Source organism: Mytilus californianus, unplaced genomic scaffold (genome assembly GCF_021869535.1).
Source record: "Mytilus californianus isolate M0D057914Y unplaced genomic scaffold, xbMytCali1.0.p SCAF_9, whole genome shotgun sequence".
Classification (NCBI taxonomy): Eukaryota; Metazoa; Mollusca; class Bivalvia; order Mytilida; family Mytilidae; genus Mytilus; species Mytilus californianus.
Window position 1 is genome coordinate 68,472,487 of NW_026262745.1, and position 26,500 is coordinate 68,498,986.

Genomic DNA, 26,500 nt, shown 5'->3' on the forward strand with positions numbered 1-26,500 from the left:
ATTCCATTATATTGACAACAATGTGTGAGCAAAACAAACAGATATAATAGGTGAAACGTCAAAACTTGCGCTACAGCAGTCAACATTGTAATATAATTTTAATCACTATAAAAACACATATCTATTTCAACAAAGAAACCCAAAATTGCAAATAGACAAAGTACATAAGCAAACATGAAACACAAGAACTGAAAATTTACCATAGCACAATAACACAATGGCGAGATGTATAAGTACTGATCCACGTCATAATTATGTAACCAAAAATGGATAAATTGTAAGGTTAAAAATATCCATGGACAAATTGAATGAATTTACAATTATATTATATGAGTGGTCCCTATGCTTTGTTTTTAACCATAAAAACACAGAAAATATTGTAAAGAAATGTCAAAAACCAATTTCTAAATACATTTAATATTTTTTTTCATGTTAATAACATGTAATTTTTTTTTATTTCAGTTACAATAGTCGTGACTATAATTTTGATGTTTTGCGTTCAAATCGTTGGTTATTGTAGTAAGTTTTCATTTTATTTCATTATCTAAATGGCCATCTGTTTCAATTGAAAAAAAAAGTCATATTGGCTGAGGTTTACATATATACATGTTGACATTTGATCGACTTAATTTTTACTCCATATCAAACTCTTTATCTAGGCGAAATATAATTTTGAATAGTTAACGACAACCCTCGTCGAATACTTATTCATGTTATTTGAATCTATTGCATTTCCAAAAGTCTGTTTTATTAACCAATTTACAACATGAAATGGAACTTCATACTAAGCATTATTAGTTATCCGAATTTGATAACTTTGAACTCAATTTGAAAATACTAATAAAGAAAAAAACATAAACTTAAAAAAGATAAATTTTGTTAAATGAGTATCCGTCCATGGTTATGTGTGCATCAAGCGCCTGAGAATCCAGACTCATCAAAATGTCAGGATAGAACACAATAAATAAATTCACAGATCAGACGATTTTATATTCTCTATTTTAGGATATATGACACCACAAATATGTGTCCTTTGAGTTTAGACACCAGTACGTCATGTCGTATCAGTCAATTATGTCTTGACGCTAAAAAGTATTAATTTATTTGCTTCTTCTATAACTAAAATCAGTGACATAGTATTGTTGGTGGAGGAATATGGACTCTGCATTCATAGTTGGCTGTGCAAGATAACATATATTTGGATTTACTGAAGTCGACCTTAAACAGTGACATGGAATGATATTTTATAGCCAGATTTTGTATTTTCAGAACCACCAAAGAACTATGTTCTTCGATATAGTTTGATTAATGTTTGCATGGACTTATTTCTGTTGTCCACATATATAAAACTTCTTTAGTTCACTGATTTGGATAAAAAGAGAAGACTCTATTTAGTAAATGTCCACAGGGCCTGCATGTTGAGTCTATATATCCCAGTTGATTTCATAGTTCAGGTTTTGTATTCCTTACAAGAAGTCATGCTTTCGAATTTTGTACAGACGCCCTTATTAATAATTTCACACTTATAGAATGTCCGAAAAAAAAATAATCATGGATATGTTCCAATTATTTAAGCCACAATTTCCTTTTTCTCCTCTGAATTTGACATTACCAAAAGCGACTTATATCCGATTTTTTTTTTATTTACCATGACATGCATGAGCGTCGCTATACACACCAGAGAAGACGCAAATTACGCAAATGGCTATAAGAATCGAGTTTGATTAGGTTCTCAATAGATTTGTATTAGACTATTTGAATTTTTATATTTTATTCATTAAATATGTAAGAGGTAACTGTATTATATTTAAAGATTTGCGGACGTCCTTTTGCATTTTTACTTTCGCAAATTGAGTTTACCTGGCGACGCGTAGCAAATACAGGTAAATGGATATTTAAGAAAGTAAATCTACCAATGGACGTCCGAAAAGCGTTAAATACGATACATTTATCTCTATTCTAAAGCAAAATAAACAAATCATTTAATTTAAGTCATAATTTCGGTGTAAAATTCTCATTTAACGAAATTTCCGCGAAACTAGGTTAGTTCATATGTATTCTTCCTGTATCACACTAACACACCAAGCTTTTCTGCCTTCTTGTACGTCTCAAAATGTTATATAACTTGATAAAAAAAAGATTTCAAGTTAGGTCACCAACAGCGAGATAGAGTATTTTACTCTGATTGTCATCCAATCAGAACCGTGTATACAAAATAATTGCATTCGAATTATTTATAAAAGTCACGTTTGATATTATTGATAACTTTAATTTTTACTTCAAGAATTAATTAATTGAAACTGCAAATTGATAGTAAGCGCAATTGATATGGTGCGTAGCAAAGCTTATTACAACCACTAATTCCCGTATAACAGGAAATAAATCTTTTGGTGCAAGACAAGGATGTCAGTTGCAAATTATTTACAGACAATGAGAAAAAAATTCAAACGTTTTTACGATACCAACAATCATTACATTGAGATTTTATATCATATTATTTATTTATACAGAAGCTAACTTGTATACTGAGTATGTACTAGTATATGAACTGACGAATTTTTAAGAAGTGAACGCTAATGTGATTGCATTTTATAATAACACCTCCATGAGTAAGGGCAAAAACAGTTCACGGGGACTCGGTGCTTGAGTGGACTAAGTATTCATCTACTGTTTTATTTGTATTTTAAAACTGACGTTGTGCGTTCGAACCTAGCACTTGGTAGGTGCGTTCGACTTTATTCTTACAAGTCTTAATTGTCAGTTTTCCTGACGGAGGATGGTGGTTCTCTCTGGGCGCTCCTGTTTTTTTTCTGCGAATAAAAACTAACGGTATATAACCAATAGTGCCGACAGGTGACGTTATACACAAACAATCATTCCATCAATCAATATTTGAATTACGCAAAGAAGTCAAGTGTTATTGGAAAATGCTAATTAGTTATATGTAAAACACAAAATTGATGTATCAGAAAACACTCCATAAGCCCGGCAACCAACAACCGACTCATGTGGTAAAATAGACGTACACACAAAGACAAACAACAATATTAACAAGGAACAAAACATGCTCCAGACAGACCAGGTTGTTTGTTTAACCAATTGATCATGCTCACAATTATTAACGTTTTTTCAGCCGACCCGATTTTATTTGTCTGCGTCCTATCATATTCAATTTAAAAAGTAAGACACATCTGTTTAGTTTGAAACATCAATTTAAAACTTTTTAGGAAAGTTCGTAAGGATGAATAAAATCATCAAAGACCAAGTTGAAGACGGCATCCAGATATATATAAAGGGTATGTTATTGATATATGATTATACGTTTTATTGTTATATAACAAGTGCATGCATATCTTATTATCATTATGGTAGTATTATTTTTTATGAAGGAATGAAGGTTATTTAATCATTGTTGCTTTTCGTTGACTTAAAGACACTTATGTATTGTTCAATATACATTCAGTATAAATACATCCAACAAATGAGAATAAATATGAAAATATAATATTGGTACGGGTTTTTTTTCTTAAATATCGCGGTGTATCGTGGTTCAAAATATATTGCTGTTTATTTGTTTTCATTTCATTGCTGTTTAAGTCTGTATAACTTCAAAACAATGGTATAGTGCACTTTTTTATTGCTTCTTTATACCAAATATGACATACCTAATAGAACAACCCGTAATCGGATGGATATTAAAGCGAAAACATTTCAACGCGTATAAAAATGATAAATTGAAAAAAATACAGGGTTAGGGGGTGCCCGCCAACATGTTTACTAATAACCTTGCCACATTCTGTATGTGCCTGTTTCAAGTCAGGATCCTGTAATTTAGTTGTTGTCGTTTGTTGTTTTATATCAAATTCGTTTTTTGTTCATTGTTTTGTACATAATTCAGGCTGTAACGTTTCTCGTTGAATTGTTTTAAAGTTATCTTCGGGGCCTTTTATAGCTGACTATGCGGTATGGGTTTTGCTCATTGTTGAAGGCTATACGGTGAGCTATAGTTGTTAACTTCTTTGTCATTTGCTTTCGGTGGAGAGTTGTCTCATTGGCAATCATACCACGTCTTCTTATGTTTATATTTGATACAATTCGGAAGTTGCACAACCTTAATTTTTAGCAGAATCAGATAATTTCAACTTTCATACAAAAAACTGTTGTATCAAAATATCGTGACTGGATATGTGTCAGGTATGTATTGGAATAATTTGTTTTCTATATAAATGATTGTAAAGATAGACGTTTTTTTTTTTTCAATATGTTAAACAAAGTGTCAATTTTAAAGTACAATTGAATATTTTTCTGATTTTTTGTCAACAGAATATATGCAAAGACAACACACTGAGGACCTTTTACCTCCTGAATTAAAAGGTATATTCTACATTCACAAAATAACAAAAATTAAAATCGTCATGACCAAAACGGACATTGATAAATATTATAAAACATTGTACACAAAAGACTGTGGATTCATTATTATTCGTGGAATACCAATGTTCGTGGATTGATGAAAAATTGAATTTTCGTTGATTTTTGATTTCATGGTTTTGCCACATTCTGCATACAAGCCTATAGAAAATTTGCACGAAAATAAATGTATTCACAGTATCAGATATAAACATGATATAGAATAAGTAACAATATCAAATTACTGTTCATTTGCTGTATATCATGTATATAGGATTTCAAGTTAATGTTACTGTCATAATGTCAAATTCATGTACTAAACTATTTTTCATCACTTTAACAAGTTAATTTAACAAAAAAAACATAGTTTATCTATTATTAAAGTTCTCATCGAATGCAAATGTAGTAATCGACACAAACATCTGTTTATTCAAATATTCATACAGACAAACTATGAATGGGACTCATTCCTGAAATGTGTCACTGAAATAAGAATACACGTTAACATATTTAACGATAACTTCATTATGATACGTTTTATTCAAACTTCACACACAGTTACTAGTAATTATTTTTAACTGTTTAAAACACCACTGACAAAACTGATATTTCTCGGCATACCTGTCTGTGTCACGAATTTCTACGATTTTATTTCTCCAATCTCGGAATGGCAAACATAAATTATTCGTTTAATGGAAATCATGGAATTTTCAAATTCGTCTAAGTTCTCATGTCCTTCTATTTTTTTTTTTTCATTTGTCACTGTAGTCAAATTCTGTACGGTTGAAAAAAAAAAACCTTCTTATCATGTGACAAATAGCATGGATTTTTACCAGTTTTGATAGATTTCTGTGGTGCCTTTTTTATCAAATCATCTGTAAATTTTACACTTTTTCCCTCTTTAATTTTTACAAGACTATTGGTGTGGTACGTGTCTACTGTCTAACTTCCCTTGTTATTGTTATTAATAGGCACGTTTCCGGTTAAGGTATAACAAGTGTTTGAACTCTCCGAATTATCCCCTTTCTTTACCTCATCGAATTCAGTATCTGCATCTCCCAGTTATTTTAGCTTTCACTTATACAACGTTCATAATCATATAATTGAAATGAGTTAGAATCTTGTCATAGTTTCAATAGCTTATCGTCTTTCCCAGTAATTGATCTTGCTTTATGTTTGACACCTTTGTTTATCTGAGCGGCATTGTTTCTTGTCTGGCCAGATCAGTGATTTTAGACTTTTTATTTGTTCAATGTCATGTTGTATAGAATTACAGACAAATAAATAAACTTACTTTTCACAAATACATATTAACACCAATTCAGTGGCATACAGTGTTGTTCCTGTCATGTCGTATGACGTGACCACTTTATATAATCGAGAAATGTCCATCAATAACTGTCAGTATTAATAAAACATAAGTGTTTTAAAATACGATAAGTTCCGTATATTGATTAAATCGTTGTTTCATATACAAATGTACATGTTTCATATACATGTTTCATATACATCCATCACATCATTAAAATATTATACGATTTAGATTTGATATACCTTCTTCGACATTTATAAAAAGGAGTATGACAATATATATTTACAGGACCACTTTAAAAAAAAAGACGACTGTGTCGTCCATAGAAATTACAATTCATTTGAAAGCATTCCTGAATTTATACATTTTATTACTCATATTCTAACTGCATACACCATATAACATACATTATCCTATGTTCATTGGTATCAACATTACTTTATTGAAACGTGTCTATAATTATAAGTTTAATTTGCAAAATTGTTCGTCTTAAACATGCATAACAGAAAGTATAAATGACTCAATCGAAAATGTTCTAATATGTACAATTCAGAAAAACATGATCAACACATCGACAACTGGAGAAAAGACGAAGAAAAGTTTATTGAAACAGAAGCAAGTAAAAACGTTGAAGAACGACTCAGGAAAGATAAATGCGTTCTAGTAGTTGGTCGTTCCGGGAATGGTAAATCGTCAATTATCCGCCATCTAGCACTCAGTATCCAAGCTGAAATGTCTTATCAAATAATGCCAACAGTGAAATCTCCATCCGATATACTTGCATTTAATGATCAGAAAAGAAACCAAATATTCATTATAGATGATCTATTGGGAAAAGACATGATTAACGCGCAGGCTGTGGATGAGTGGTCTGCTGAAATAGATAAAGTTTTAATGTTATTGAATACTGATTCACGATGTAAAACTGAGAAGGAACCAGACGGCAATGTTAAATTTCTGTTTGCTACTGGTGTAGATTTTTATAATGATAGTATGTTCCATCGCCTTAATCCTATTAAAAAATATGCCTGCGACATTTCCAATTGGCCTTTGAATGACCAAGAAAAGCTTGCAATGATTAGGAATTATATTTCCCCGGAATCAGAATCAAAACTTACAAAAAAACTTAATTCGGACGAAGCGTATTTTCCATTATTATGTAAAATAGCTGAAGGAAGAACAGCAGAACATATTATCAGGTTATTTAGTAACCTTAATGATTTCATTAAGCAAGATCTGTTAGCCTTGAAAGAGACCAATCATCTGAAATTCTGTATTATAACCTTATGCGCGATATTAAATAACAACTTCGTAGAAGACTTACTTACTGATGGTTACGATTTTGACACCGAAAGAAAGATTTTTGAAAATATTTGCATGGAATTCAATTTAGGATCTCAAAAAGAACCAGTTAAAAATAAAATAAGAGAACAATTAAAGAACCTTGAAGGTATGTACTTGGCCAAAACAGAGAATTATTATCATTTTATTCACTCTAAAGTGTACCGTACCGCAGTTTTGGTATGTGGCCAGGCTTTTCTACATAATTTTATCAAATTCGGCCGAAGCTCATATATTGCCGAGAGATTTTGTTTTAAATCGAGTATTACAGACAGAAATCAAGATTCTGTTATTATAATAGATGATGAGAATACCGAAAAAAGATATTTCGACAGATTAATGGCAGATTTAGAACAAGGGGTTACATACAGTGCATTTCATAACAGTCAACTTCGGCATAAATCATACCGGGATAAATTTTGTTTGTATTGTCAAAACAGAAAACAGAAAGTTAGTGAACTTTTAAAACATTTTAATGCTTACAGTGAAACTCTAACGAAAAATGTTTCATTTGAAAATAAGGAAGATTATGAAGATTATATTGATTTTAAAAATCAACATCATTTTTCGTCACACAAAATGCGAAAACCATTAATAGAATCTGCATGGGAAGGATACGCTGACATTATTCAAATGTTATTGGATTCTGGTTGCAATATAAATGAAATTGACAAATTCGGAAGAACCGCGTTATTTGTTGCGTGTTTTTGCGGAAACGACGATGTAGTTGATGTATTGCTGCGAAATAATGCCAACCATTCGTTGTACGATCAAATTGGACAGTCTCCATTATTTGTAGCATCCAGAGAAGGATACCATAAAATAGTCCAGGTCCTTATACAGAAGTCCGCTGATCTGAATCTATGCAACGTAAATGGAGATTCACCATTACTGATAGCCTCATCTGAAGGTCACTTGTGGACTGTTCAAACGTTATTACGGGAAGTACAAGATTTTTCGAAGTGCAATAATCTAGGACAAACCCCAGTTTTTCTGGCATCTATGAATGGTAGAACCGATGTTTTGAAATACTTATTTTCATCGCATTTCAGTGAATATATTTCTAAATTTGACAATGAAGGCAGATCCCCTTTGTTTATTGCATGCATGGGAGGACACCATACAGTAGTTCAATTCCTTCTAGAGAATCATGCCGATATTTCACAGTGTGATTGGAGTAAACGGTCGCCATTATTTATTGCTTCTGCCGAAGGACATGCTAAAATAGTTAAATTATTAGTTCAGAACAATGCTAATATAAATCATTGCGACGAGGAAGGTATGACGCCATTATTTATCGCCGCTGAGAAAGGCCGAACAGAAATTGCCAGTTTTCTTATTGATAGCGGAGCCAATATAAATATAACGGATAATAAAAGGCGCAGCCCATTTTATGCAGCTTGTAGGAGAGGGTTTATAAGCATAGTTCAGTTGTTGCATGAACATAATGCCCGCACTTCCGATTGCAATAAATGGGGAGGTTCAGCCTTGTTTGCCGCATGCAGGGAGGGTCATGTCGATATTGCTAAATTTCTTATACATATAGGAGCTAACATTTCTACACCGGATTGTAACGGTACCACTCCATTGTTAGTAGCATGTGAAAATGGAAATACCGAAATAGTAAAGTTTTTAATAAACAGTGGTGCTAATGTTAATGATTGTGACAACGATAAAAAGACTCCTTTAAACGTAGTTATTGCTGGAGGATTTACTGATGTGAGAGAACTTTTGTTGAATAAAGGTGCGCTTTGACAATATATCCCTAGCAATGATAATAAAAAAAGAAATAAAATTTGTTTGCAGTATTGAACGTTAGACTAATTAATTGATCACTTGAATGTAAGCAAGATATATCAATTTATTGATTTATTGATTAATTGATTGTTGGTTAATATGCTGTCAGATCATCCATGCATCTTCACAATTACCATTCCCATGACAATTTGTTAAAATGATATCGAGCCAAAATGCCGTCTATACATGTATATATAATAAGGAGATGCAAGTGTCTCCCTACTTCTAAATACAATGGCCCAGCGATGGAGTTAATACCAATTTAACGTGTTTGAATATAATCAACGGTCTCTGACCACCGACCTCCAAAAATTGTAGCAAGAACATAAGCTGGTGTGACGATATGGTCAATCCAGAAAGCAGTTTCGGACGCACTAGCGGTTTTGCATCTGGCACAGCATGTTCCTTCATGTTTAATGACTTTTTGTAGCAAGGAAGCAGTTAATGCTATGTTGATGCGGTTTTAATACGATACAGCTAAAAGCGAGTAATATTTTTTTCAGAAATAGTTTTTATCTTATGTGCAAGAGCACTATCCTCATCTGTTTCAATACTGCTGAAATTTTAGTCAAATAATCCCAATCATGATCTTTAAGAAGCATATGTGTGTCACCTTTCTTTGTAATAGTTCTATCAAGCATTACACCGTAAGCACTTTACGTTGTTCACATAGTTGAATTCCATCGCTTTACAACTACTTGTACAAGTTCATTCTGTACACTCATTTGTGCTGTTTTCGTAGTGGAATGTTTGAAATGTCTCACTAACTTACAGGCGCGTGAAGTTACTTTGTACAGTAGTGGGTATTTCCAAGCATAGTTTGACAATGTTTGAGTCAAATATGAATGGTATTACTAAATCAATTCAAATCCTGAAAGTCATTTTTTTCTGATGCACAATTCATGACTCTTTGATTGCCATGTACAGAGTTCACAATACTACCGTCCAATTCAAACTCTGAAACTGTAGATTTTAGCCGTTCTGGAATATATATGCCAGTATGGCGTTCAGGCATTTCACGAGTAACGATAACATTTGACTGTAAAGTCTAGTCTGTTCTGTAACTGTTAAAAAACTTTTTGTAGCATTCGATGTCTTTGTATCAAAAGTAAGAGATAAGCTGTCAATCAAATTTAACTCTTTAAATCAAATTTTATTTTTGTAAACATGAGTTCTCTATTCTAGAGTATTTCTAGATGGAATGTAAAATTCTGGAGCTATTATTAACATAAGTTTTGAACATCCCTTTTCTTCAACAATACGAATGGGTAAGTAATCTCCAATACTACCATGATAGCTGCTATGGTATTTGTTATAACTTCAAATTGAGAAGATGAAAATCTTCTTGTTCTCCGCGTATTAACAAAATCTAAAACTAGCGATCTTTTCTCTTGAATGATTTAGCATATTACTCGTACCACCAGTATACACTAATTCCATTTTACAAAATTTTACATTTAACTATTTTTGAGTCAGTCGGTATAACGTTTAAACCAGATCACCCCCAGTTTTTGGTGGGGTTCGTGTTGCTTAGTCTTCAGTTTTCTATGTTGTGTCATCTGTACTATTATTTGTCTGTTTGTCTTTATTTTTGGCCATGGCGTTGTCAGTTTGTTTTCGATCTATGAGTTTGACTGTCCCTCTGGTATCTTTCGTCCCTCTATTAAAGAATAACGAAGCCTTGGATAATGGGGGTGGCATACATGTATTTACATGTTGGTACACACGACAAGAAATCAAAGTTAAGTAATGAACTAAATCGTAAAATTTAATCCGCTAACAACTGTTCAAAATATATGTATGCTAATTATGTAACAGTTATCCATGAGGACGCGATGTGTCAGTGTACGATCACTCCGATGGCCAGAGGCCGAAGGCGATCTTACACTGACACACCAAGTCCGAATGGGGTAACTATTTTACATCCCAGCTGTTCTACATTATATATATAAAACATTTACGCTCCATAAAACCTAGTTTTGAACGCCACACAATCATTATAATTTTAATAATATTCTTTTTATATTACTATATAGTATATTAGTATAAAGTGTATTACTATATAGCATATACCCTTTATGAGCCCCGGACACACTGTTTGGATATGTTAAATTAACAGATAGTTTACTTCTAGTCGTCCTGGTGTAGGGGTATGAACCTTGGATTTATATGCTTAAGGTCTTGAGTTCGATTCCCAGCAAAGACTAGATTTTTTCTACATAAATGTTGATAGTTAGCCTTTTCCGTAATAGTTATACACGGAGGCCGATGTGGTTTCTTATCCAGGCACACGGAGCAGTATCCCGAAGTGTATAACTAACTTACATCCGATGATAAACCCTATATTTGTTTACATTGAATATTAAATGAAAAAGAACGGATATCATTTTTATTAACAATATCAAACCATGATTAATAAGATTTTTTTTTAAATGAAACCCCACTAGTAACCTTACTTTGACGATCTTCATTCAAAAGTGAGTAGATTATACAAATGTCAAAGTTGCCGTGTTGTATATTCCCGTCATATCCAAGTGCTAATATGGATCAGCAGGTCAAGGTTGGCCGTATCGTGCATTCTTATTACAAAAAAAAGTATACCATGCTCCTTGTATGCAGTTGTCAATATGGACGGGTATAAGACGGACGACATTTTGAGTCAGGCGTTGGATTTGGCAGAAGAGACTGAAGATAACGCAATATTTATAACCCAAAGAACTTACAAGTTTAATGAAGGTAATCATAAATGTATTTTACATGTAACGGTTTTATAAAAAAAAAAAGCCCCCCCCCCCCCCCCCCACCCTCTTCTCAACATTAACAAACATTCATATTCGAACATTCTGAGGGATAGGTGTGTCTGGAATAGAAACCCGACGACCAGAAACGCTTAACATACGAAAATACAAATTGCATATGCAAGAACCCTTTTGGGGGGCAATCCAAAAGGAGGGGGGTGTTCCGGGGGTTGGAACCCCCTTTTTTTACGATCAATGCTTTTGAACGGGGACATATGGCTAGAACCCATCCCCCCCTTTTTTTATCCTGGGTTGGCACCCCCTTTTAAATATGGCTGGATCCGCCCCTCGGTGCCATCATTAGTCTTCAACAATCCAAACAAGACTTAGTCCATATGAAAACTATGTTTTTTTTAAATGTATGATTCAAATAAAAGTTCTTTACATATATGTTCATTAAGACATTGCCATATGGGATTAAAATTGTAGCTTAAAGCAAAGGAGTTTTTAAATGATTTTTTTATTCAAAAAAGATGCTAAATATTTTTTTCGCTATTGGAATTTCCTGAAATATGTTTTTTTTAATATGTCTTGAAACAACTTGTAGGGAACACTATTAGTAATCTCTTTATGTTCATGCTATCAAAAAAAAAACAATTTTTATTATCATGAATAACAATGGACTATATTTTCGGGATGTAGAAACAGGGGTTTCTAGAACCCCGCTCGTCACACCCTGTGGTCAAAATCCATTGTTATTCGTAACAAATGATAGATCTATTAAATTTACACTTATTCCAGAAATAGAAACTATGAAGTATGTCAATAGAACTGGGGTGTAAATATAAATATTTCTAAGTTTTATTGTCACGGAATTTAACATTGTCGCTATTTGTTACAGAACAAAGGAAAGCATGCATTTATAACAGGGTTTTTCGTCGTTCCTGTTATATTTAGAATTCTGGGGGAAAGTCACTGTCTAAAGTCAACAAAACTAAGTTAAGCTTTACGATGGTTTATATATAACTTCTCCAATAGTGCAATACATTAATTACAATAATAGATCAACGGTAATATTCCAAAAATATAAAACAAATGGTAATGCCAATAAATGTTTTATACTAAACACAATGAAGATTCAATATTTTTCAGATTCAATATTTTATTTAAGTCTCACCACATACAATTACATATATTTACACAATAAAATATTCATACAGGTACATAAAACATACATGTATAACAACAAACTTTAAATTCATATAGTATGTGCCAATCTTAAAGGATTTATGAGAGACTGTACAAGCAATACTGTTAAAAAACAATTAGATATTGTACATATTATATATAATATATATTTGCTTATGAATATCATTAAAATACAGCATAATCAATTATATAAAAAACCATTTCTTCTAATTAAAATGCTATAGCAGGTTCTGGTAACACTTTCAAAAACTTTATCATTATTGAATAAAAAGATTAACTTTTTATTATCTGATAAAATGTTAAAATCCACATTGAAATTTGTAACTTCATAAAACAATATATGTCTAAGATCTTCATATAGTGGACATTTCAATAAAACATGTAGTTCATCTTCAATACTATTATTACAATAAAAACATGTTCGTTCGTGTATTTTTTTCTTTCATATCTACCCGTTTCTATTCTAAGGGGAGCAACTCCACATCTAAATTTAGCAAAAGAACTCCTAAATTTAAGAAGTGGCATTTTACATTTTAAGTAAGGTTCAGTACAATAATCATATTTAAATAGCTTATAAGTTCTTAATTTATTACCTTGTGCGTACGCAGATACTCTATTACTCCAATCTATTTTATATTTATCAAACATTATTGTTTCAAATTGTACAATAATATTCTTATTTAATACATTAGTTTCATAGTTACAATAGCTATCAAAATTATGATTTTTAAACATTTCCATAACTCTATGGCTCCAATTCTTAATTCTACCTCTAGCTTTTTTAATTGACCATTTGAAAACCTTAAACTTTATTCTATCATGAGTCATATTTGAAATGAATGTCACTGTAAATGCACGGCGTCCGTACAGCTTGACCGCTGGTATCCAACTGACCATTTACATAGAAACGATCTAATATGAATTACGTAATCTTACTTAATTATAACTACATGTAATAATGAAGTTTGTCACTTAATGATTCGAACAAATAATACAATTTAGCACATACATACAACTTCTCGTCCAATCAAATTGCTTATATTTGCCTTCTAATTTTCATAGTACATACATTTCCCGTGTACTAAGTAACATTGCATGAATGACCACATGGGTAAGATTTCATTGTATCGTAATCAAGATATTTAAAACAAAAATTGCCACTGGCTATTTTGAAATAAAATGCTGTGTTCCAAATTAAATTAAATAGTTTGTAATTAGTTTTCACATTGATTTATAAATATCCTGCTATTAAAATCTTTCGATCTAAAAAATGTTTTTGACAATTGCAAATTTCTTTTATTTAAATGAAGGGTAATACATATGGTTCTTTATACCTTGATTAGAGTACAACGATATCTTAAAATTATGATAATGTATCATCCATGCAATTACTTTGTACACAAAAAATTGTGTACTATGAAACCTTGTGAAGGGAAATAAAAGCAACTTGGTGATAATGTTTTAAACTTTCTTAAGGAAGGTGATCTATTTCGTCATGAATTGATTGATTTATTGATTATTGGTTGCTTAATTTCCAGTGGCAAATATTTCATGCATGTTCAGGACGATGTCATGAATTGAAAAACTGTGATTATGTCTGAAGATAATGTGCCACCTATATATATATATATATATAAACATATTCTGTTAAATCTTTTAGTTTTTACTTTGAAATAATAAAAAAAAAAAAAAAAACACACACAAAACCTATAATCTCTGATCTATTGGTAGTTGTTTTTTAATGCCTATCCGCTAGACTATATCTATGGGGACAAACTATCTATATGTTTCAAATTTATTATAGCTTTAGTTTTACTGTGAACTTAAAAAATGTTTTCAAAACATGTAAAGTTTCCACTGCAATTTAATTATTGCCTGCTTTTGGTCAATTTATTTGGTCATCTTACCATGTAAGAAGAACATGTATAGTAAAACACCGCTTTATATCAATATACATACTTACACCAGCAGCTACAATATTTTCATTCTGGAGTCAAGGGCCTTTTGAAATAACATATTTTACAATGATACTAGTGAGTAGATTTACAAAACTTCGTTAATGAGCTCCGTTTTACAAACACCTGTGATACAAGTAGTCAGCCAAAATAAACTATCAATAGACCAATTAAAAGATTACTCGAGTTGTAAATATGTGCTAAATTGGATAGTCTATGAAAAGGTATATACTATGAAATTAAGAGCTCGGGGCAAGCCCCTCGCTCTAAATTTCATAGTATATACCTTTCCATAGACTAACCTAGACTAAAAAACATATATATGATAACAAGAAATGGACAATGCTAGGATTAAAATGGATTAACTTTTATACATGTAAGCTAACAATTTCGAGAACAATAGTCGCTTGCTTTTAGATTAAGTTTGAATTTCCACGAAATAAATCAAAGAGGAAAATATCGCTGTCACACAGAACAAAAAAACTCAAGCTAGGGAGATCTGGTAGGGGTGATCCGGCTCAGATTACCCCTGGTTGAACAAAGGAGCTGGGATGAATGTTTACTTTATATCTTGCCCGGAGCTGATACACAGGAGTCTTTCGGTATATCAAGATAAATTATGGTGCAAAAATAAGTAAATGTGGTCAAGTATTGCAGTTGATCTCATATAGTTTCGTGAAGGAAATTTTATCAAGAAGACACATGCAACGTCAGTAATTTAATCAATCATAATGCAAAATATTTGAAAAATTAAACTATCGGTCAAAATGGTTTAATCTGGGAAAAATCAGGGCTTAAAGGTACACCATTTTTCTTTACAAAACTACAAAAGGCAAATTGCTCTTCGATTTTAGAGAAACAAAAATGTAAACAAACATGATTTTTTTTCAAATTTTTAAAGCATAAACTTCTTTTCTCTTAAAATTATCGTTCATGTTACTGTTAAAAATACTTCACAGTTATTTTGATTCAGTTTAATCAGAAACTTTAAAAAAATGGTAATATTTGTAAATATTTGGTATTTCGGATCGTGAAAGATCAGGTACCGCATTTTGATGATCGTGAAAGATCTGTTGTCGCTTATTCGTTATTGCAAAAAGAATTACGAAAACGATCAAATCTTACTTTAAACAAATGATAATTCATATATTTATAATTTGTATAACCAAAAAAAATGGATTTGCATGACTTATTCCGCTTTACGTGTGTTTGTGAATAGGGCTATTATTGTGCTATGCCATTGGATTTGATTATTTGATAATACCACACCGACTAGTCTAACCGACCTGCATAAGTTTTTATGTCGTTTGAAATGTTAAGATTGTCTCGTCTGATTTCCATAAATGTGTATTCACAGTCATATCTATAAAACGAAGATCCTTGTTGATTTTTGTAAAATTTGGAAAAAAAACATTGTTAAAAATATCAGCAGGAAAACAACTGTCATATTCCTGACTTGTCACTTTTCATACGTATATGGTGAATTAAATTTGGTTATCTAGCTAGATGATACGTCCACATGTATGACAGTTATTTAATGTTCCGTAATATTGCTAATTTGGTTGAGCAACACATGCAGACATAATTGGTTAACGTGGCCATATCTAAGATCCAGCAGTCCAAACTGTGTAGACTTACAAACAAAACAACTTTATTTTACGTTCAAACGCATTCACAATAAAAACAAACAAACACACCACCAAAAACGTTTTGTAGTTATTTTACATTATTAAAACGGAAATTTATGTATCAACAACACATAGTTTTTTAAGAAAAACCTATGTATTAGTAATTAGTGATTTGATGTTTTAAGTCAAATTTAAGAAGGTTTTTTATATACAAATACTCACGTTTTTTGAAAAAATTCAATCAGTAATATTTTAGACAATGCATTTTTTCTTCGATTTTCAGTTATCATGGTTATAGTTCAATAAATAAAATTTTAGCAAAATCTGTGACATAGCCCATTTACTGTAACTTGACCTTAAGTGTCATGCAATTATAAATATTTTCGTTTGCTGGAGATTTAATCTGGTGCACACCAGTTTGAAAAATCGTGCACACGACCTTCAAACTCGTGCTCATCACTTTCAAACTGATGCGCATGACTTTCAAGAACTGTTACCAACAACTTTGAAACTCGTGCACGCACTGGTTTCAAAGTCGTGAGCACCAGTTTGACAGTCGCTGTGCGCAACAGTTTTCAAATGTCGTTCGCACGAGATTAAAAAGGCGTGCATACGAGATTGAATCTCCGGCAAACGAAAATATTTCTATTTACTTGGCACGTAAGGGGCTCCTTATATGATGACATATACATTCTGCCGATAAAATATGAAAAAAAAGTCAAATATATATAAAATTAAACAAAATAAAAAACAACACTATAAAAACCTCAGGTGTCCGAATCGCATATCTGGAACGTGGGGCCCAGTCACATAAGGAAAGCCAAAAGCCAAAAACCTGAAAGCTGGATGCATGTATACCGAACCACATCTAGAGGCAAACGATCAAATGGAATATACTAGTACAAAGACAAATAAAGGTTAAACTATAAAGTAGATAAAATGCTACACAGAGTCAGCACCTTGAATCTATAATTCAAGACCATTCTGTATTATTTGTTATGTAGACACCGAATATAGTTTTATTAGGTCTTGGTACTTTCTAATGAACTCTTTGAGAAAAAGGTCGAGATGTTCTTTCCCAAAATCCTGACTCATTAATTTTTTGTTCAGGCACTGATAACGTTTTATAAATTTTAAGTAGCAGCTGGAAGCTCCTTAAAATTATACGAATTGAGAAATGTATACTTTGTACGCGGATGAAGTTGGTAAATCGCAGATAAGGTGAGCAAAATTTATAATTTCAAAATTGAAATCATCTCGAGATGACCGCTCGCTGTAGTTAAATTCGGACTATATGTCTAAAAATGAGACAGAGGAAGCAGTATATGTGGTGCCTGTAATCTCTAATTCATGACCATTAATGGGACCCAATCAGAGAGGTTTGTATTGTTAATGGAAAGAACATCTTCAATGCACCAGTATGTAAAATTATATTGATATACATTGTAACTTCTTTGATCTAACCCTTACGCAAACATACAAGTACACAATAAGAAATTTCCAGGGGAGGACCAGCAGACCCCTCTCGACTCAATCATTTGTGGATGCATTACTTATTTACATAATATACAAAGATATGTACTTTTCGACAATTTATGCTTCTGGAGGTCTGATTAACTTGGATGCCTAGTTGCATGTAGCATTGCCTTTTAAATTAAAAAAACGGGTCTAAATATGGGTATATATATATACATATATATATATATATATATATCACAAATATATCACCAAAACAAAATAAAGCATTAGTTTACGTTCTTAGTAAGTAATAACATGCTTCAACCAATTACAAGTACATACATATCAATTTGTAACTGAAACGCTGTTTTCTGATCATTGACTCTGGTCACGCCTTGTCTTTCACGATCAATCTTGATTAAAAATCAACAAAAATATACTTTTTTCAAAAAATAATATGAACTTGTTCAAGGAATAACTTACATTTAATTTACTGGACTATCTGACACAATAAAGATTGAGTTTCAAATATATCATGATATATTGGAATGTAACCATTATAGATAATATAAAACGTGATTTTTGTTAATGATTCGCATAGGATTGTGTGTCGCCATTTGTGTTTTCTTTAAAAGTACTGCATTTTTTCTTTAACTTAGTACACAGCATCATTAAGGAAATCATTTTGACAGACATTTTTTTTTCTTATTTCTTCCGCCATTTGAAAATAACACAACAGCTGATTTTTTAAAAAATGTTGAAGTAGAATTACACGTAATTGCATTCACGTTCCGATACAAGATCTTTCACGATTCGATCGTAATGCTGGACCACCGTTAGTTATTCTTTCACGATGATTTTTTTTCGATATACCGAATGACAGCCGTCATTAAATACGACGTCTTATCGCCAATTACAAGTAAATGCGCGGCATCACACTTATTTATCAGTTAGGTTGTTTCTTCGTTATCTTTATGATGACTTACGGTTCAACTCTATTTTCATACATAAAGTTGAACATGTTTCTTTCTTATAAAAACTCGACCGATGCGGTCATAATTAAATATAGTAAACAAACATTTCTTTCGTGTATGTTTTATTTATTTTTTATTCAATATTTGGGGAAGATTATAATTTTAATCGTTTTGAATTCATGCATTTGATAAATTTGAAAATTAATGTAACCTTTTATGAAAAAGCAATTACCAACAGTGGATAAATTGGTAGATAACGATTTGCTAAACGTCCAGTGGCAAATATTTAAAGACTATTCGAGATGAAAACAGTTCAACATTTATTCTAATAGGTAAACAGTTTGACAACAGGAATGATCGGTGGCAAATTCGGACTGCCACTTGAAATTCAAGATATGCCGAGCAGAAATTATGCATCATGAAGCTAGGGAAAATATATGCTCTTCTCGAATATAATTATGCTGATTTTTATGTACGATTTCTCCCGAATAGGCGTTCGTTTGAGTGTTTGAGTATATATACAACCTACACACTTAACGGACGTCCTTTGTGGAGAAGTCATAATCTCGGGCGGAGCGGAAGAGAATTCCTTTTTTTTTAGTGAGACACTCCATCTAAGCTAAACGTGTAATACCTAGGGAATAAAATGAAGTATATAAAATTGAGAATGGAAATGGGGAATGTGTCAAAGAGACAACAACCCGACCATAGAGCAGACAACAGCCGAAAGCCACCAATGGGTACATACAGTACGTGCAGCAATATGACATGATAAATTTACATAAATTTCCATGATTATAAACAATAATATGTGTTTATATTAAAAAATGTTAGGGTTTACTCCATACGGCCTAGGGTTAGCGTTAGGTCTTCTGATAAAACAAGATTAATTAAATTTAGTGGTAAACTAAAAAATATGTAACAATATGTATAAAAAGAAGTGTTTAGTTTACGTTGATGAAACTGTAACCCACCGATAAAACAAAAGCAAAACAGGTAGATGGATTAGAAAATGACATCGCTTCAATAAGCGCGGATAGCGAAAAGACACAACAAAATGAACATTTATTTTAAATCATCCTTAAATTAGAATCAAATCAATGCCCCCTTCCCCCCTTTTGGGGGAGGGCTACATAAAGGAACATCACGGTTCGTAAACGGAGCGACCAATCTGATTAAAATTCATATCCTGCATCCACGCTTTGCTTACATGAATCTGACAACACTACGTCCTACTTTCTGTTCGAATGACTATTCTACCAACCAATGAATTCGAAACATCGGTCTTAAAATTTTTGAAGGTGTGTATCATTACGACGAAACCCGAGGACCCGAAACTTGTTTTAAAAAGAAAGTAGAATAGAGCGTTTTCAGATTTTTAAGTTTATCGTTTTATTATTACACTAGTAATTTTTGGGGCCCTTTATATCTAGCTGTTCGGTGTGAGCCAAGGCTCCGTGTTGAAGACCGTACTTTGACCTATATTAGTTTACTTTTATAAATTTTGACTTGGATAGAGAGTTGTCTCATTGGCACTCATACCACATCTTCTTATAACTACTTAAATGAATCTTCACTAAGAGATGCTGACATATTGTGTAAAAGAAAGCAATAGTAGGTTCAATTTTACTCTAATTCTGAGATGGCTCAAGAAATAAAAAGATTCCAGAAAGAAAAATCAAACGTTCAGTACTGCATGCGCTGTTGAAAATTAACTGACTGTATTGCATTTGAAATAGTAAGATGCGTTTTCCTATTTTTTTTTATTCGGCAATAAAACATGTAGATGTATATTTATGTGCATTGGTAGAACATACTAAATGTTATTTAGCATTCACTTCATTTGAACTTTGGTGGATAGTTGTCTCATTGGCAATCATACCACATCTCCTTTTTTACAATGTATATAAATATGATTGTTTGTATCTGATTGGTAGCTTAAAGTGAAAGGATGACCACGTATCTTGTTAATCCCTGTCAATTATTTTTAATACTATATATACTACAACTCCTTTGTTCATACATAAATACGAAGAGGTAAAAAAAAAGACAATGCAACATATATTTAAACGTATAAATATATATAGTCCCTAACCTAAATCTGTTGGAGGTCAACTAATTGTTTTTTTTTTTTTGTTTAGCTCCACATTGGTCTGATTGTTGATTGCTTAACGTCCAGTGGCAAATATTTCTCTTGCATGTTCAGGACGATAAGCTACTGTTACACATTGGTCATTATAAGCTAAAATTCCACTTTGAGCTAGCTTTCACTAAAAGTTCTATTCTTCATTTGGTACTTTATGTATGTTGTCTTTGTCTTTGTATTATGTGTCTATGTTCTTCGTAACTATTTGATAAGTGTAACTTAGCCTTTTCTACTTATTTTTACAGTTAAGTCGTATGTTGTTTTGTTACACCACTGTCTGAATTAAGGGTAAGGATTGAGTGAAACATGATTAACCGGTCACATTCGTAATGTTCCTACATTCGAGAAAAGACTTTGTATTCCAATGGTTTGTTGTTGGTTGCTATCTGCCATAAAGTCTTTTTTTTATATTTGAAGCATACATCGGGCCGCTGATTATCTCTACTAATTGGTTCACATTAAGCATTATGGGTCCTTTTATAGCTTACTATAATTTGTTTGATTTTACTCCATGTTGAAGATCGTACGGCGACCTGGATCGCTGATGTATATATGTGTCATTGCAAACATACTAGCATGTCCTCTTATTTTTATATGTAGTGATCTATTTTGTCAAGTTCAATTGTTATAATTCGTTTTTGATGGACTAAATTTGCTATTCTTAGACGAATTTTCTAATTTTACTTAATTGGGTTGTGCTGCGTAGTATTTCAATCAGGTACGCGGTGGTGAGTTTTGGCTCTAATGTGTCATTTTGTCATTCATGTCCAGTGTACAAAGTAATACCGATATTGTCGACATCGCAAAGTAGGCAATGTCGACACAATATTGTACAACGTTGTAGATATCGTTTCATACTCTAATCTACATCGTTGACATTGACGATATCGCGAAGTAGACAATGTCGACACAATATTGTACAACGTTGTCGATATCGTTTCATACTCTTGTCTACATCGTTGACTTTGACGATATCGCAAAGTAGACAAGTCGTCACGATGTTGTACAACGTTGCTGATATCGTTTCATACTCTTGTCTACATCGTTGACATTGCCGATATCGCTAACACATCACTCGTGTTTACATTGTTAATTTTGAATACAAAGATGTCGACATTGTGTTGTACTACTTTGTCGATATCCTTTCATCATCTTGTCTCTGCATGGTTGGCATTGCCGACATCGCGAAAAAGACAATGTCAAAACACTGTATTACAACGTAATCTATAATGTCAACATCGCAAAGATGTTGAGGAGGAGGAGAAGGATAGAGATTTGCAAACATTAAAAAACTGTCCAAATAAGTTCTACTATTAAGAACATCGACACAGGCGTAATATAAATACATTATTTGAAATTGAAATTGATAAACTAAACACTTCTTTATTAAAAAAAAAAACGATATAGGCGATGTCAACGATGTAGACAGGAAAGAGGGACGATGTAGACAGGAAAGGGGGACGATGTAGACGATGTCGTCACGATGTTGTTAACATCGCGATATCGCGATGTCAACGATGTAGACAGCCAGAAAAACGATGTCGTCACGATGTTGTCAACATCACGATGTCGGCGATGTCAACGATGTCGACAGAAAAGGGGGACGATGTAGACAACGTCGTCACGATGTTGTCAACATCACGATGTCGACAATGTCAACGATGTAGACAGGAAAGGGGACGATGTAGACAGCAAGAAGAACGATGTCGGCGATATCAACGATGTAGACAACAAGTAAGACAATGTTGCGAGCAGGTATAAATCATGAACGAAGTTGGCAATATCGGCGATATCGTCACTACATCGTGCACTGGATGTGTTAGCGATATCGGCAAATCTTTCGTCCACAAACCTTTTGTTTAATTTTGGACACAGGCATTTCTTACAATAATCCGTAGTTTTGTTTTTATTTAAGAACGCTGTCAGTGTTTGTGTTTGAAATTTAAGATTGTGTTTTGGACAAATCTCGTTTCAAATATGTTGTCGTGCGTTGTTGTTTGAAATACATATTTGTCTATGTGTTAGTTATATCTGTCGTTCAATGAAATGCCTACATGAGAAGCAAAAAGGTTGACATAAATCCGAATCAGATGACGAGAAAGACTTTCATTGTTTTTATTATTATCATTATCTTCATTATCATTATCTTTATCATTATAATTACTACTGCTATGTCTAATCATAGCAGAATACTTATTACATTACGATTAAATATCAGATTATTGTATTTTAAGGATGTAGTCAGGTCAAATTTAAAAAAAATATATAGAATTTTAAATTAGTACTATAAATCAGAAGAGCATTAGTCGGAACAAAATAAGCTAAACATATTGATAGGTTATGGAACTCCTTTTCAAGAAATTTGATTTAAAAAAGAATGGAGGGAAAAGGCTGACTTGGACTTTTACCTTATATTTACCATTGGCATTATTTGGGTCTCAAATCGTAAGAATAGAAATCTAGAATCTGCTTAAATTTTGGTAAACGACCTTTTATGAGCTATTCAAGTCTTATATGAAAAGAAAAGAGGGAGTTATGGGGCAAAATATTGTACCCTGTATCATAGGAAAAAATCCAAGGAGTTCGAACATTTGAAAAAAATTCCTAAACCTGACAGGACTACATCCTTAATTCACTTTTCGAAATATTTATTAGAGAAGAAAATAGTAAACTTGTTTACATAATCAATAAAATACAAATCAAGTCAATGGTACTCCTTGACATAAATTTTTGAATGAAGTTTTACAAATAGTCTATCATGTGTCACGTGTCATCTTGGATGAATGCAGAAACAACCAATTCAGATATGAAATGAAAGAGTATAACAATGAAGAGAATATCCGACAAAACAGCTGTTCGTTTCTTAAACTGACAATGCAATTGATTATCTAAAATATCATCATCCTGTGTGTAATTATATCAACATCGATCAGGTAAGAAAACGTAGTTGATTTATTAACATTTTGCGACATTTTTTTATGTTTTATTGTTTATAGCGGAATGGCAACACTAATAGATGCTTGTGGCCTAAAGTTTTACTGAAAACTAAAACAACATATCTAGGTATTGCATCACATTTAATTACTAAAAGTTTTGCATTAAGGTTATTTTTTTTTTTATCTAAAGCTCAGAATGTCAAAGTTAGAAAATACATATTACCTATAAGCGTATTAAATGTAAAGGGACTTGCAAGAAGTTGACAACGTGGCCCATGGGGTTTACAAAATAACCGTTTTCAAGCTTAAAACTTACAATTGTGCTAATCTGTGTACCATTTACGTTGTATGCTGTATTTGGTTTTGTCATGACTTTCATATAAAATGTCCGTGTTTGTGTAATTATTTCGCATTTGAGTTGTGGAGTTTTAATAATATCAAAACTGCTCGTCTTCCTTTTTTAGTTCACCTGACCCAAAAGTTCAAGTGACCTGACCTATTCTAATCCGTCGTCTAACGCCGTCCGTTAACTTTTACAAAAATATTCTTCCCTGAAACACCTGAACCAATTGCTATAAACCTGGTCAAAATCACTATTGGGGTATATAGTTTCATAAATCTGTCCGATGATCCCGTCTACCAGACAACATGGCCAACAGGGCTCAAAATAGAACATAAAGCTAACATGCTAGTTTGTCTATTATCTTGAAAACCACAAAAGACAGAAGAAATCGGACATGAAAAAAATGTTCAGAATGTTGAAATCTACGTGTGTCCATTTATATCAAAACTGTCCGACGACTTTTGCCCTTAAATTGTAAAGTTTACCAATTTAGTTCATATTTGCCTATTATCTGGGAAATTATAATAGAGCGACAGAAAGTTTTAATAGCAAAAATGACCAGAAGGACAAGATGTACAACAAGCTCAGTATAGACGAAATGTCTGTTGACTCCTTATAAGAGTTATTTCCTTAAAATGACAATTCTTACACTTTTTAGTGTTTAAGCAAACGACTATAAAAGAGGGAATTATAAAAAAGTAAAACAGACCAGCAAGACACGATCAACAAATAGGTCAACAAAGCCAAAATAGGCAGTCAACTTCTTTTAGCAGTTGCTTCCCTTAATTGATACATGTACATGCATGTTAAAATGAAGATTGACTGACATATGAATATGAGTAGTAAATTGATAATAATGAACAAAATAAAACATTGTCACTTTGATTGACACGAAGCACTATATTTATCTTAGAAATAGCTCACAAATTTAAGAACGTAAGGTGTCGTTTTTTTTTTTTTTTTTTTTTTTTTTTTTTTCTTGTCAAATATGAATTACAAATAACATTGAGTTAATATCATATTTTGATTACTAATATAATACTATTTAAAAATTTCAATAATATAATATTCAAAGATAACGTAGATTATTTATAAGCAGTAATCAATATCAAGTTTTAACTTTTACATTGACCATATTTCGTAGTGGCAAATGGAATTAAAACTAATTCGCTCAAATACTAAATTCATTTAGCTAGGGAAAACATTTTCAACACTCGATGTTATGATCACTATACCCTGACAATGCTTATAGATTCGTGTTTGCTTAACGCTACATATGTAGGACTACACCAAACAATTCAGATGTCATTTAGAACTGAGGAGATAAGATAACGTACATTTCTTATCTATTTTTTAACTTGATGATATATTGATCGACAAATGCAATATAAAAGATGTATTTCAATCCGATAAATATTTTTTTTATGTAAGACGTAAAATTATCTATTATAATAGACACAAAATGACAACAGCTTGTTGATAAAATGAACGTTATGTTTTGTCATAATTATACATGCATATTCAGGAAAATAGACACTATCAGTGATAATGTGTTAATTGTATTTGTATGTACCTTACTTTGTGTTGAATCGACTGTGTCTCATTTGGAAAAAGGCTAGACTAAGTACTATACGGTATGGGTTTTTTCTCATTGTTGAAGGCCGTACAGTTGCCTATAATTGATTACATCCACTTCATTTGAACTTTGGTGGATCATCATAGTTGTCGCATTGGCAATCATACCACATCTCCTTGTTTTTAAATAGTTCATAGGATTCGAATCAAGAGGAAAATATGTCACTAGCTTTAGACATTCTATTCTGGATATTCAATTCTATAATCCCAATTATCCTGTATTGTTTAACTAAAACCATTTACTATGTATCTCAAACTTATTTCCCCCCAAAATAATGGTAAATGCAATGTCGTTTATAAGTATAACAGTATATATCGCACGAAGAGCAAATTAGAATTTGTATGTGCGCAATTTTTAAATCGACCCTAAGGGATTTATTTGGTTTTTTTTAAATCAAAGTGCATCAAAAGAGGAGATAACTCTTGCCAGAATAAACCATGTAGATGCAAATTGACTAAATATTAACAAAGGTTGCATTGTTGGAATTATATACAGTAACTGTTTGAGATTTTTCCATTGGACAATCACGGAGCTGATGAGACTCTGTAACTGAATTCATGAGAACGGCAACTGAATATCTGAAAAGAATATTCATATTTGGTAATAAATCAAATGTG

General features: G+C 32.2%; 1 protein-coding gene across 2 annotated transcripts; it reads left to right on the forward strand.

Moving 5' to 3' along the window:
* The first annotated feature begins 448 nt into the window (after positions 1 to 448).
* Positions 449 to 8,876, forward strand: LOC127716266 (ankyrin-1-like). 2 transcript variants are annotated; one of them, XM_052222427.1, is made up of 4 exons: positions 449 to 519; positions 3,228 to 3,296; positions 4,324 to 4,374; positions 6,276 to 8,876. In XM_052222427.1, exons 1-4 carry the CDS (start codon positions 489 to 491, stop codon positions 8,816 to 8,818), a joined length of 2,694 nt encoding a protein of 897 aa, XP_052078387.1. In that variant the 5' UTR covers positions 449 to 488; the 3' UTR covers positions 8,819 to 8,876. The 2 variants fall into 2 exon arrangements, with proteins under 2 accessions (XP_052078387.1, XP_052078386.1); XM_052222426.1 differs by having other exon boundaries at positions 469 to 3,296.
* The last annotated feature ends 17,624 nt before the right edge of the window (positions 8,877 to 26,500 follow it).